Source organism: Hemiscyllium ocellatum, chromosome 2, assembly GCF_020745735.1.
Source record: "Hemiscyllium ocellatum isolate sHemOce1 chromosome 2, sHemOce1.pat.X.cur, whole genome shotgun sequence".
In the NCBI taxonomy this organism is placed as follows: Eukaryota; Metazoa; Chordata; class Chondrichthyes; order Orectolobiformes; family Hemiscylliidae; genus Hemiscyllium; species Hemiscyllium ocellatum.
The window spans coordinates 121,075,673-121,090,609 of record NC_083402.1 but is presented as its reverse complement, the minus strand read 5'-3'; the positions used below and the strand labels follow the sequence as shown (position 1 = coordinate 121,090,609).

General features: G+C 40.3%; 1 protein-coding gene across 1 annotated transcript in view; it reads right to left on the bottom strand.

Moving 5' to 3' along the window:
- The window catches only part of abhd17b (abhydrolase domain containing 17B, depalmitoylase), a 67,077-nt gene that overhangs the window by 3,724 nt on the left and 48,416 nt on the right, over positions 1 to 14,937 (bottom strand). Inside the window, exon 2 of the mRNA XM_060839570.1 lies at positions 4,710 to 4,889. Within this exon, the coding sequence (XP_060695553.1) occupies positions 4,710 to 4,889 (180 nt within the window). The remainder of the gene's footprint in view (positions 1 to 4,709; positions 4,890 to 14,937) is intronic.

Sequence of the window (14,937 nt, the reverse complement as noted above, 5' to 3'; positions counted from 1 at the left end):
GGAGAAATGCTAAAAGTGGAAACAGTCTCCAAAGTCTCAAAAAAAAGGTGAAAATATTTTAACTTTAAACTGTCCACCTAGTGAGGAGTGTGCTGGGTTTTCAACAATCACTAATCAGCATCTCCACCTTGATACAATACCCATGTGATTTATTTAAAGATGGACCTCCAAGATGCACCTGAAAACACTCAGACAGTTGATGTGCCCAGGTCTGAGGTGGCCTAAATCTAGACAGTGTGACCGAACTTAGAGGCTAAAAGTCTGCATTGGAATCTGCAGTCCTCACTTTCTTCCAATGGAAAGAAAACAAAAGCTCACGCTTGGATTGAAAAACACTCAATTCGCAGGGAGGCAAAACAGGCCAGACAATTTGACCAATCTTAGGTGAGAGGAAGAGGTTGCCCAGGAAGACTGAGACATGTCAGCTCTTGGGTTAAATGCTTTCACACATTGGAAGTAAATCCTTTGAAGCCAAGAATCATTTTGATCGATTATGAGAGAACTGAATGTCAATCTAAAAGGACACTAAAATAAAGCCGCAACTGGTATTTTCTCATTTGTGTTAAAACATCTGCTTTGTAACTTAAAGAACAAACGATTTGCCTACAAAGTGATATTTACAAATTCATGTTTTTATTCTGTTTGCTAAAGTAAATATCTTTAAACGTGAAATCTTGTGTGATCCATGCAGCCATTAAAACTACATTTTGCATCTCTTTCACATGCAAATATAATATTTATACATGAAACATATGAACCTCACCCACAGAATTCTGGACACCATGCCTAAGGAGGCAAAAAATCAAGACTTGAAGCAATTTGAATTTGACATGATGACTTTTAGCAATAAATTCCGAATCTCCCAAAATGTCAGGAATAAAACACAGGAAAACAACAATGAGAGATAACGATCCAGTGAGGAAGGAAGGATATCCTGAGTTACAGAGTCTCAAGGTTACCTGCAAACTGATCATTACACTTGTGGCTATTTCCACCAACGGGATAATACAATTGAGCCATAGATCAGTGGCTAGTGCTCTCAACTTGGAATCAGAAGGTTTTTGGTACAAGTCCTGCTTCAAGACCTAGGGCATGTAGACATTAAAAAAAACAATCCATACTGACATCCAGTGCAGTCCTGATAGTGTTGCTCTTTTAGGGGTTTATTGAAAACAGAAAACCACCTTATTATGCTGCGTTGCAGAAGAGTTACTAAATATAGCATGCATTATTGGACCAGGACAAGTGTAACAAAAGTCGAGTCAGAGTTGCTATAGCATGGAAATAGGTCCTTCGTTCCACGGTGTTTTTTTCCTTCATTTGTGGGATGAGGGCGATGCTGGCTAGGCCAGCATTTATTTCCTATCTGTAATGTCTCAGAGGGCATTTAAGAGTCAACCACATTGCTGTGGGTCAGGAGTCATATGTAGGCCAGACTAAGTAAGGATGGCGGTTTCCTCCCCTAAAGGACATTAGTGAACTAGATGGGTTTTTCCTAACAATCGGCAATGGGTTCACCATCGTTAGAACTCTTAATTCCGGATTTTTATTGAATTCAAATTCTACCACCTGCCACAGAAGATTCGAACCCAGGTCCCCAGAACACTACCTGGGTTTCTGAATTTACAATTACATGATAATACCACTATGCCATTGCCTCCCCCCACATGGATCATCAAACATCCATCTATTCCAGCCTCATTTTCCTGCACATAGCCCAAAGCTTTGTACTTTAATCACATTTCAAATGTTCATCTAAAGAGCTTTTCTCAAAATTCCTGCTCCTTCCCTTCTAAACTATGCCCTCGATTACTGACTCCAGAGGAGAAAATGTGTCCCCCTCTACCCCATCAGAATTTTGTATACCCCAGTTAGATTCATCCCCTCAGTCTTCTCTGCTGAGAGGAAAACAATCCCAGCCTAGCTGATCCGCCATCGTATCTAAATTATTCCAGCTCAGGCAACAATCTGGTCAGTCGCTTTCTGCACCCCTTCTAGTACAATCACATCCTTCAATAGTGTGGTAATCAGAATTGCACACTACTCAAGATGCAGTCTAATTATCATTGTGTTCAGCTCCACCCTAACATCCATGACTTTGTATTCAATGCCTTGACTAAAGGTGGCACATATCTCATATGCTTGCTTAACCACCTACCTGCCCTGTTGGCTGCAAGGGTCTGTGGACATGCATACCAAGGTCCCTCTGATCTTCTGTATTTCCTCAGGTCCTATCGTTCCTTTGCCTTGTTATCCCTCCAAAATGCATCATCTCTTAATGTTCAGGATTACATTCTATTTCCATTGTTCAGGTCATCTGATCAGCCCCTTTATAATCATCCTGTAGTCTGAGACTTCCTTCCTCGCTATTTAATACACAAATTTCCATGTCAACTGCGAACTTACTGATCATACCTCCTACATTAATATCTAGATAATTTAGGTACACAACAAACAGCAAGGTACTGAGCCCTTTGGAACGCTACTGGATACATATGACCAGTCACAAATTCCAGCCTTCAACAATCACCCTCTGTTTCCTCCAACAAAACCAATTTTTGATCCAATTTACCAAATTGCCTTGGATCCCACAAGTTCTTAGCTTCTTAGCCAATCCACCACACAAGATCTTGTCAAAAGCCTTATTGAAGTCCATAGATCTACATCAGCAGCACTATTCTCTGCATACCTATTTGACATTTTCACATCCTTACCTAGCCATGATGAAAGTTCTTACCTCTCAGTGGAAATTAATTCTGTCCTTAATTGTTTCCAACAGTTTCTCAACAACAAATGTTAAGGCTGGCCTATAGTTTATCCCTACCAACCTTCTTGAATAATGGCACATTAGCTGTCCTCCAGTCCTCTGCCACTCCTGTAACCAGACAGGATCTGAAAATTAATATTGAGCCCCTTCAGTCACTTCTGTTGCCTCCCACTGCAGCCTGAGATACATCTCATCCGGGCTTGGAGATTTATTCAAACCTGCTAAAACCACTAATACTCATTCTCTTTCGGGTTAAATCACTCAAGTCTATTACCCTTTTTGATTTTTATATCTGGATTATCCTTCTCCATAGTGAACACAGATGCAAAGCGTTTATTTTAAACCTCAACTATATATTCTAGCTCCACACAGTTTGCCACTTTGGTCTCTAATGGGCCTACTCTTTCCCTGATATTCTCTTTCCCTTAACATAGTAAAATGCTTCAATTTTACTTAACATTAGCCAATATACTTTTTTTCTTATGACCCCTTTTTACTCTCCTAATTTCTCAACACAATCCATTGTACTTTCTATACTTCTCCAGGACATCCACTGTTTGAGCCTTCAGTTATCTACAATAAATTTCCTTTTAATCCCTCATCTTTTATTCCCAATCCTGTACATTTCTTAACATCCAGCATTTTCTGGACTTGTTGATCCCACCCTTCAGTTTTGGCCCTGCGCTTTCCCAATTACATTTTGAATGTCTGACACTGCTGTGATGTGGATTTCCCTGCGTGTAGCTGCTCCCAGCTTACTTTGGCCAGATCCCACCTTATATTATTAAAATTGGCCTTCACCTAATTCAGAACCTTTGCTCTTAGCCACAATTACCTTAATCTTACTGAATTATGGTCACTATCACAGGGATGCTTCCTCACTTCCATATTTACCACTTGCCCGACATTGTTCCCTAAAATTAGGTGCAGCACTGCTCTCGTCTCTAAGTCTTACTCGGAGCTGGCTTAAAAAGTTCTCCTGGACACATTAAGAATTCCACTCCTAAGCTTTTACACTTTGTTCCAGTTAACATTGGGGAAATTAAAATCCTCAACAATTATTACCATTTCATTTCCACATTTCTGAGATTCATCATTTTAATTGTTATATTTCTAACTCGGGGTCTATAATACACACACAGCAAAGCGAATGTCCCTTTTTGTTTATCTATCATATGATATCATACGGTAAGGAGCTAGATATTATCCCTCCTTATTATAACAATTGACTCCTTACCCAATATTGTGACGTCAGCTCCTCTTTTACACCCAACCCTGTAATTCACTTAAAGATTCCATATCAAGCTGCCAATCCTGTCCCTACCTCAACCATGTCTCTTGATAGCAATGATATCATGTTCTCATGGGTCAGTCAACACCCTCAACTCATCTGCCTTACTGCAAAATGTCTCCCATCTAACCTTACTGTGTTCCATTGTATCACACTTTGAATATAGTCACAGAATCCTTTAGTTGTAAGCACATGGCATTAGGAGTAATCCAGAAATTAAACCCTTGAGGTCCTGCTTTTTAAACTATCTAGTTCACCAAATTCTTGTTGCAGGATCTCATCTACCTTTGTCATTGTGGTTCACATTGTGACCAATCTGATTGTTTGCTCACCTCCATCAAAATACCCTGAAGATATTCAGTGACATCCTCAAACCTGGCCCAAGGGAGACAGCACCCCATAGTGGTATCACATTTGCAGCTGCAGAATACCTCACTGTACCTCTCACAGTTAAGGCTCCTACCATCATTGTTCTCCCTCTCTTTATGCTTCCCAATTATGCAGCTGGGTCATGGCCATTCCGTGGAGGAATCCGCACTCTCCCTGCTTTCTAACACAAAATCTGAGGAATCTATTTGAAGGAAGGTTTTAAGCATTAACCTCACTAGCAGTCTGTAATAATCTGTGAACATTAAAAGAAAAACCACTCACTTGGGGAATGCATCGAAGCAGTAAGTCTTCTTGGTATCAGGAAAGGCAACACGCATACCAGACATCAAAGGAGAATGAAGCACAACTGCGGCACATTCATATCGAGCAGCCAGATCCACTGTAGGTACTGTACCTATACTCTGACCATACAGGATCACATTCTCTGGGCGAATCCCATACCTGGTGAACAGAGAAAAAAGCTACTGTAAAACAGTGTTTTTGTTTTGATAGGGTTGGGTGGTGCAATGACGCATACACCCCACAAATGAACAAAAAAATTTCAATAACTTCGTTTTCAGCCCACTGTTTCTCCCCTCGTGTTCTCCACACAAATACATTAAACTATAACGATTCAACATGAATTTCTGTTGCCACAGTGCGGATTAGGGAGCTATACTATTTTTAAATAAAAACACTTTGCATGCCTAACATTATATTTCCTTTGTACCACCTATCTCCAGATTCTAACTCCACACAATTAACACAATAGAATGGAGGGATTTTTAAACAGATTATGGTGGCAGGGCAGAAAAAGAGAGGAATCAATTCCAGATCAGAGCAGCAGGTTACCATTATTTTAACTGAAACATTGCTCCACTTTTCACATTTGACTATTAAGTATAGCTGGATTTAGATGCAAGCTAAGAGCTCTCTTTGCATTACAATAGATCTTCTCCACAGCCAAACTCTGCTTAGAATCCCTGAAGTAATGCAGAAAGCCATTTATCAGTATGGCCTGGATTCAAACTCCGTTCTCTGTGGAACAAGGCCATGTAACAAGTTGGAAGATTAATTTCACCACAGTGAGATCTTAAGTAACTATAATCTTTGGCCAATAAAAAGCACTATTGTTCAAGTTCCCCTTTCTTTAAGTAAAGCATTATAGTACAGGCTCCAAAAATAAATTAGTTGAGATGGCCTAATTTTTCTGTATAATTGAAAAGAAAATGTAATCTGCAGGGTATTGGATAATGCAGAAACTAATCACCATGCTGAAGTGCTTCCAAACACAAAGCACTTATATAAATGTCTAAGTAATACTAGATCTGAAAAGCACTGTCTCCCGCAGAGAGGTGCCCCATTTATAGAAGCCCAGAAATTCATTGGCAGCTGAACTGCAGGACCCCAAGAGGCTGAGCAATTCTCAAATTTAAACCAGTTTAAACCCTTGTAGCTTCCCAACATACAGTATCACGTGCCCTGTTAGATTACCTAACTCTTTAGCATCATATGGGGCAGAGTGTGAAGTCCCATCAGCGTGTCAGCAAGCCCATCAATAGCACCATGGCAATGGATTACCACCCACTTCAGCTGTCAGGCTAATCAGAATGTCCCATAAGAAGCAACTCAACACCCCTTGCACTTAAGTTTCAATTAAAGCAAGACAAAAGCCAGTTCACACACACTGAAGGAGCTGCAAATGGCCATTCAGCCCACTATGCCAGATTTTGGCAAGATAAAATTAATAAAGATGGAGAAAATAAACCATGATGGCAAACTAGCAAGTAACACAAAAAGGACAGTAAAAGCTTCAAAGTATATAAAAAGGAGGAGAGGGGTAACAGTGAACAATAAGCCCTTACAAAACAAAGTTGGGGACAAAAACAATAGAAGCCAAGAAATGGCAGAAAAGTTAAACAAAATACTTGACATCAGTCTTCACTGTAGAAACTAATAACAGCATTCCATACCTACTAAATAGTGAAGTAGCTAAACTGGAGAAGAAATAAACACAATAGCTATTACTGCGCAACCTATTGGGGCTAAAGGCCAATATGTCTCCTCGACCTGATGAGGTACAAAGGGCATTAAGGAACATAGCTCCAGAGATAGTCAATGCACTGGTACTAATCTGCCAAGAATTCTTGGATTCTGGAGAAGGCCCAGAGGATTATTAAATTACTTCTTATTCCAAAAAGGAGACAGACAAAAAAAAACTTAACTAGAGGCTAGTTAGCTTAACATCTGAAGTTGGTGGTACACAAGATACAAGAGCCTATCATAAAAAAAACACAATAGCAGAGGAATTATAAACTCATATAATCAAAGATGAATCAACATGGCTTCACAAAGGGGAAATCATCCCTGAAAATTTTATTATAGCTCTGGGAGGAGATAACAAACAGGGTAGATAAAAAGGAAACCAGTAAATATATATATTACGATTTCCAAAAGGCATTTATAAGGTATTGCATATAAACCTGTTTAATAAATAAGTAGACAGGCAGCATCAGGAGGTAGAGAAGTCAACATTTCCTGTGTAAGCTTTCTTCAGGGCCAGGATGGAGTCTTAATGGACATGACAGGATAGGTAGAGAGAGGTCCTTTCCCCTTGCTATACAATCTAGAACCGGAGGGTATAAATCTCCAAAAAAGATGTTCGTTTAGGACAGAATTGAGGAGAAATCCTCTATCTCAGACGGTGGTGAATCCGTGGAATTCTTTACTACAGAAGGTGGAGGTTGAACAGTACAACTAAACCTAAAATAGACTGATTTTTATATCAGTAAGAAATCAAGGGCCCAGGAGAGGGGAGGTAGTGGAGTTGAGGATTATGAGATTATTGGATTATCAACAATACTGAATAGCAGAGCAGGCTCGATGGGCCGAATGGCCTACTTCTGATCTTACATCTAATGTTAGAAAGAGAAGCTGTGCTTCAGCCCCCACTTATTTTTTGTTGAAACCATCAAATTCCTCACCTATCAAAATCCTTTTTGAAAAATTATTCATGGAAGTAGTTTCTAGCAGGTTTTGAGGAACAGTGTTCTGATCCCAACAAATGCCACTGGAAAAGAATGTTTTGTCATTCCTATGCCTTAAATCTCTGGGATTTTTCTAATTTTGCTTCTGCTGTTTTTGCTCTCTTCACATCACAATATTGCGCACCTTTGCTACATTTTGGTTGTCCCTGCAAATACTCTCCAAAAGGCATGAATTAACCATGCAACCAAAAAGAAAAACTCATAGCATAGAGAGAAAAAAAGGAACAGGAATAGGGTATTCACTCATCAAGCTGCCTTGCTATCAGATCATAACTAATCTCTTAACTGCCAGTATTTTTGGATTACCTCCACATCCCTTAATGGGAGTCTCCAGAAACCTGTTGATTTTGTTCTTGAACCTCCACAATGATCGAGTTTCCACAGCTCTCCACAGCAGAGATTTCCAAAGCTTTACCACCCTCAGTGAAGAAACTTATCTCAATCTTCAATCGCCTGCCTCTTATACTCAGTATGCCTCCTGGTTCTAGAGTCACAGTAAGGGGAAATACTTCATCTATATCCACCCTGTCATGCCCTATGATTGATCCTAGATCTGTCAGAGTGCAACTTGTCCATCTTGTACATGTACACCTTCCCTCAGAAGCAGTCCCAATACCCCAGGGATATTGTACCACCATTCCTGTTCCAACTTTTGAAATTGCTGTTTCTTAGTATTTTTCCAAGCTACAAAACTCTGTTTAAGAACTTCAGCATGTCTTTAAACCATATCATTGGTTCCAACACTGGTCGCTATCCATTCATAGAACAATTTGCACCATAGTCCTCTACATATTTCAAAATGCACAGATTTGTTATGATCCATGGATTATAATGTAAAGTAGATCAATGAACTGTCGATGCTGGAAATTTGAACCAAAAACAAAACTGCTGGACAAAGTCAACAGGTCTGGCAGCATCTGTGGAGTGAAAGCAGAGTCACTGGACCCAAAACATTAACTCTGCCTTCTCGCTGTAGATGCTGCCAGCCCTGTAATGTACGTGACTGATTCCAACCATACAAAAACAAACTAAAAACTTGTAAATACAATGTCCAGGGGCACCATTTTTTGTGTCGTTCTCTTGGTTATACCTGAATTTTTTTTCTTTAAAAGAGAACAGATCCTTCTTCACCTGACTCTGGAGATATACACTTATGTCTTTACATCAATAATCAAGTCAAAACTTGTAATGACTGAGCAAAACAGCAAGCTGGCTTCCTTTTTCAGGCAGAGAACCTTTACTGAGATGATTATGCAGGAGTAGTGGATGCAAGATCTTAAACATTTTGATGAGGTGTACGGATCACCATCACGCAAGGGAGTTGAAGGTTATTGGGGTAAATAGGAATATGGAATTCAAATCATTGACAGATCAGCCATGATCATACTGAATGGCAGAGCAGGTTCAAGGGGCTGAATGGCCTACTTCTGTGCCTAGTTTGTATGTTCATATGCACATTTTTTGTCACTCATACAGTGAAGCTATTTCCAAGTATTGTTGCATACCATATACAGTAGAAATCAGGTCACTGGACTCAACAGATCTATTCTGTTCTTTATGGTCCACATACATCTCCTTTTCCTCTTCACCTTGTTCCATCAGCATTACCTTCTTTTCTTTTCTCCTCGTTTATCTAGTTTTCCCTCTTCGTTACCTTTTAGAAAGCACGATAACTTGTATTTAATCCTTACCTCCAATCCCAAAGTTAAAAGTTTGTTTTATAAGACAATACCAAGTTAACGTATGGACACCACTGATTTTCAGAAGTTCCATAATTCTCAGGTTGACACTAACACTGAAAACAGTGCTTCCAGTAAAACAGCATTCTCAAATATTTAACTTAATGATAAGCAAGACCACAAAGTTGTTTATTAACAATGTTAAGACTCAGGAAACCAGTGTTGACTATAAATAGAACTTCCCCTTTAAACCAGTTAATGAAATATAAAATCAAGTCTTTTTAGGAGTTAAAAACAGATTTTGAATTAAGAGATGTATAGTGCTCAATAAAGAACGCATACATGAATAATGTGATCCCACAGCTTTCTCGTCATCTTTCTGTCAAATATAAACACGAAAAGCCAAGAGGAACTTAAAAATAATTGACCAGAACAAAATAGGCCACACATAACTGGATGGTGCTTACATTGCAGCAAAACTGCAAGGTAACAGCAGTCAATTCTAAAAATATAGGGTTAATCCATTCTTCATAGCTATTTCTTCCAAACAAAAGATCATATTTGAAAGCTGAACTCAGTGGCCCTGATAAAAGGAAATAAAAGAATAATTGCTGGCTAAACATTTCAACGCAATCACATATGACACATCCCTGAAGTAGGAAATCTGACTTTTCTGCTGTTTCCTTGGAGTGGGGGCCAATGATGGATTCCAACTAAAACTGCAGATTATGCATTCAAACTGAAAATCTCAGAATTAAACCTCGTTTCACTCTTCATACAAGAAAATCTTGATACATTACAATAAACCAGTTTTATCCAAGATATCATATGGAATTTTTCCTATGCCAATTTATGCAGTTTACTAATGATGCCAGTTGGACAAACTGAATGATAGAACTTGGAAAGTAAATCGAAAGGTTAACAACACATCTGTTCCCTATCAATTCTTTCTTATAGAACCAGCTCCCTGAATAATAATTGCTCACACTTATTGGAAATGCTCAGAGTATATTGAGACATAGAACCCCAGGCAATTGTTCCCAACCACTACTTAGTAAGCGCACACTATTGCGAGACATCAGTGTTAACACATGAAATGCAGTCAGAGCCTTACAGCACAAGATGCCATTTGAACTGTAACAAATCTTTCAGCGCTATTAGCGATTATTCTCACTCGCCCGGTCTTTTCCCTATAGCCTTACAAATCTTATTCCTTTTCAGGGTGTTTAGCTAATTCTCTTTCAAAAAAAAAAATTTTAAAAATAAGAATTGATTCGCTGCCACCTCCCTTGAGGCAACACATTCCTGATCATAATAAGTTGCTGTGTTAGAAAATATTTCTTTATATCATCTCTGGTTCTTCTGTCAACCTCCTGAAAAGATTACTTACCTTTCTGCCACTGGAAACAGCTTCTCAGCCTGTCATGACTTTGATAACCACTTGAAATGTCTTCTGCTTTTAATGCCAGCTATCAAGGGTTTGATGGAATAGATAGAGAAGAGTCCATTGAATAGTACAAGGATTAGGGCCACAGAGTCACAGAACTCCAACAGTGCGGTAAAAAGCCATTTGCTTTACTGATTCTCACTGACCCTCTGAAGAGCAGCCAACCCAGGCACACACATCATTCCTGTAACCCCACGTGGGTTTTTTAAACCATGGCTAACCCACCCAACCTGCATACCCCTGGATACTATAGGGCATTTTTTAGCATGGCTAATCCATGTAAACTGTACATCTCTACACTGTGGGAGGAAACCAGATTACCCTGAGGAAATTCTTGCAGGCATGAAGAAAACGTACAAGCTCCACAAAGACAGTCACTGAAGGCTGGAATTGAACTCAGGTCCCTGGTGCTGTGAGGCACCAGTGCTAACCACTCTGCCATTGTGCTGCCCTTAAGAGATGTGGAGAGGTGGTGTAGAAGAATTTAAATGCAGCAAGTGATAATTAACTGAAATACTCTGTCTATAAAAAGGGTAGTAGAAGCACAGATGGTTAACAATTCCAAATTAAAATTGCATGAACTAGGAAAATAAAAACTTCTAGTTCTACAAAGGTAGAGCAAGAGAATAATTCCTTAAGATATGTCATACATGGAAGTTCACACCTTGCCCAGTTCACTGGAGGCACTTCCAACATTGACTCAATAGACCCTGATTGAAGCTGGGTTTTGGCTTCAGCTGGCAAACTGCATCAATTTCATTTTCAGAAGCTGATTGCACTGCAAAAAAGAGGCAAAGTAGATATTACACTGCAGTCAGAGGGATAGGCACAATTAACATTCTTCCCATATTTCCATGAATCTTATTGCTTGCTACATTGGCCTCATCCACTCCTGGACTTTGATCATTTGGTCAGTAGTGTGAAACAATGTACAATTACAGCAAGACATGACAGGCTGTGTTGGCTCAGAGCCTTCAATAGCTCTTCCAAGAAGAAGAATTACTGTCAAAACAATAAAAAGCTCAAATCATCTCAACTTACTGCACAGGAACAGGAATGAGTGCTCTATCTACTGTATGTGTCAGCTTTTCGCATATTTGTGAACCCAGTCATCAATAAAAAGCAAGGACCCATGCCAATATTTCATATCTGTAAAAATCAAAAATTGAACTACTGAAACACCATTTGAAAATTTTAAAAGGATAGACAAATTTGATGAATCGTAAGGCATTCCGTGCTGGAATATGTGCAGGTGACTGACCTGTTCGAATAGGGTAGGGAGTTGAAGCCAGCAGGATAACAGTCCTTGTATAGTCAGTCAATCTACACTTCACATTATGAATCACATGGTGTAGACAGTTAATGGAAGTGCATTCTAAGTCTCATAATAAATTACATTATCTTAATCCTTGTCTGATGTGGTTCACAAAAGCAACGACCTGTCAATCACACCAACTAAAGAAACAGAGTGAAACAATGGTTAGTATAATTTTTTTCAATGTTTGAGGTATTCAGATATTTCTTCCAGTATTGATTTTCAGAGATGACCAGACAATGTGAGAACATGGAAATTTATTCCTCTGTATGAAGATAACTCAAAAAACTTATATTGCAGTAAATACATCTGCTGGAGAGAAAACATGATCTGACATTAGTGGCATTAATTTCTTGTGGAAGATATTCAGGCTGAAGGTTTTAATGTGGAAACAATGAACTCACATGATGCAGTTAACCCTTTGAAATGAAGAAAAATATCAGGAGTGCACAAAAGGATTTTGACGGCTGCCAGAACATGCTTTTCACCCACTCTGACCTTTGCTTAGAAAACCTTGTCTTCGCCTAATTGCGGTCGGCATGACATTCAGCACAGTATAGAAAATCCTATTAAAACTTGTTTAATTGATCTCATTGAATAGAAAGAAAAGAGCAAGCAAGTTTGTCAGATAGTTAGGATCAAGGCTTCAGTGGAGATGGAAATATAATTTGTGGCCAGTTATTTCACATTAGTGCTGTACTGCTATATTAAACAATGACAAGAAAGATTTTAAGAACAGCGCCCACTAAACAGGACCCATTTTGTTTTAGTACACCCATAATGCCATCAGAAAGGGAGGTCCAGATCTTGACCCAGTGACACTAAAGGAATGGCAATATATTTCCAAGTCAGAATGCAGAGTGATTTTGAAGGGATTTTGGCAGGTTCTATTCCATGCACTTATCCGCCCAAATGGTGGTGGTCATGGGCTTAGACAATGTTAAGGAGCCTAGTAAATGTCTGCCAGTGTACCTTGCAGAGTATACCCTGCCACTATTGAGCATTGGTAGTGGAGGTTTGTAGATATGGTGCCATTCAAGCAGGTTGCTTTATGTTTGATGGTCTCAATGTTGAAGGCCTGTGCTCAGCAGCAAAATCAGGAATCAGAAATCAATGATGCCATTGGAATACCAACAACAAATCGCTTTGTAGGAAACACTAAGCAGCACTGCGTGCATGCAGCTGCAGTTTGGAGGGGACATTGCTCATGTAGACCAGACAGGATGAGAACTTATTCGCCTCTGATCTGGTCTTGCAACCACAGCCTTGCCTCCATCAGAAGGACAGGAATGGGGTTGCTCACTGATAACTGCACCATGTTCAAAACCGGTCACGACTCCTGTGAAACTGAAGGAATCCATGCCTAAGTGCAGCAAGACTTGAACAGTATCCAGATTGGGACTGAGCAGAAGGAAGTAAACTTTGCAACATACAAATGTCAGGCAATGATTGGTGGCTCAGTGGTTAGCCATTACTGCCTCACACCACCAGCGATCTGGGTTCAATTCCAACCTCCGGCGACTGTCTGGAGTTTGCACATTCTCCCTGTGTTTGTGTGGGTTTCCTCCAGGTGCTCCAGCTTTCTCCTACAACCTAAGGACGTGCAGGTTAGGTGAATTAGCCATGCTGAATTGTCTATCGAGGTCAAAGATGTGTAGGTTAGGCATATTAGTCAGTGGTAAATGTAGAGGAGGAGAAAGTCAGGACTGTAGATGCTGGAGATCAGAGTCGAGAGTGTGGTGCTGGAAAAGCACAGGTCAGGCAGCATCTGAGGAGCAAGATAAACCACATTTCGGCTTATGCCCGAATTCCTGATGAAGGGCTTATGCCCGAAATGTCAATTCTCCTGCTCCATTAGATGCCCTACAGTGTGGAAACAGGCTCTTCAGCCCAACAAATCCACACCGACCCTCCGAAGAGCAACCTACCCAGAACCATACCCCTTCACCTAAAACTACGAGCAATTTAGCATGGCCAATTCACCTAGCCTGCATATCTTTGGACTGTGGGAGGAAACCCACGCAGACACAGGGAGAATGCGCAAACTCCACACAGATAGTTGCCCAAGACAGGAATCGAACCCAGCTCCCTGGCACTGTGAGACAGCAGTGCTAACCACTGAGCCACCATGCTGACCACACCTCGGATGCTGCTTGATCTGCTGCGTTTTTCCAGCACCACATTCTTGGCTCTAAACGTGGAGTAATAGGGTAAGGGAGTCTGGGTGAGTTCCCCTTCGGAGGGTTTGTGTGGACTTGTTGAGCCAAACGGCCTGTTTGTACACTGTAGGGATTGTATGATCTAGCCATTACTATATTGCATTCAATAGTGTTACCATCTGGGGGGGGGGGTTATCATGACTAGTCTAGTTCGACGGGGAGACGGAAAGAACGTGCAAAGATGGTGGGTGAATATGGCTTGGTATGAGTTACAAGAGCAGCATTTTAGATTACTCAGGTTTAAGGTGAACAGAAGATGGGAGACAGGCAGTGGGAGCATTAACAGAGACAACTCAGTTATAAAGGGCACGGATGAGGATTTCAGTAGCAAATAAAAGTGGAGGTAGAGATGGAGTTGGTAGTGCTACGGGGTTCAAACAGCTGTCTTATTGAGGTGGTGAGGAAATGGACAGAAGCTCAGCTTAAGGTCAAATATCACACTAAGGTCAGAACAAGTCCAGTTTAGTCTCAGTTGCTGGATTGAAGGAAATTTTGCCACCACCTGATGTCAGACAATTCGGAGGCAGTACAGAGATTAAGAAAGCAGGTGGTGAGGCAGAATGTCAATACAAGTTTGAAAACCGGTAGTGTTTCAGATGATAAGTGCTGTGCTACTGTGCCTTACTGGACACCTTACAGGAATCACCAGGAGAAAATGCTTGGTCAGGGACCATTTTCTAAGGTACTTAGTTTGCCTGGATGAGGAATGGGAGGACGACATTAGGTCAGGCATAGCAGTACTAGTTGCTGAGACAGAGGAACAGGAGAGCAATGAGACATCTACCCTTTCCACTTGAAGCTAA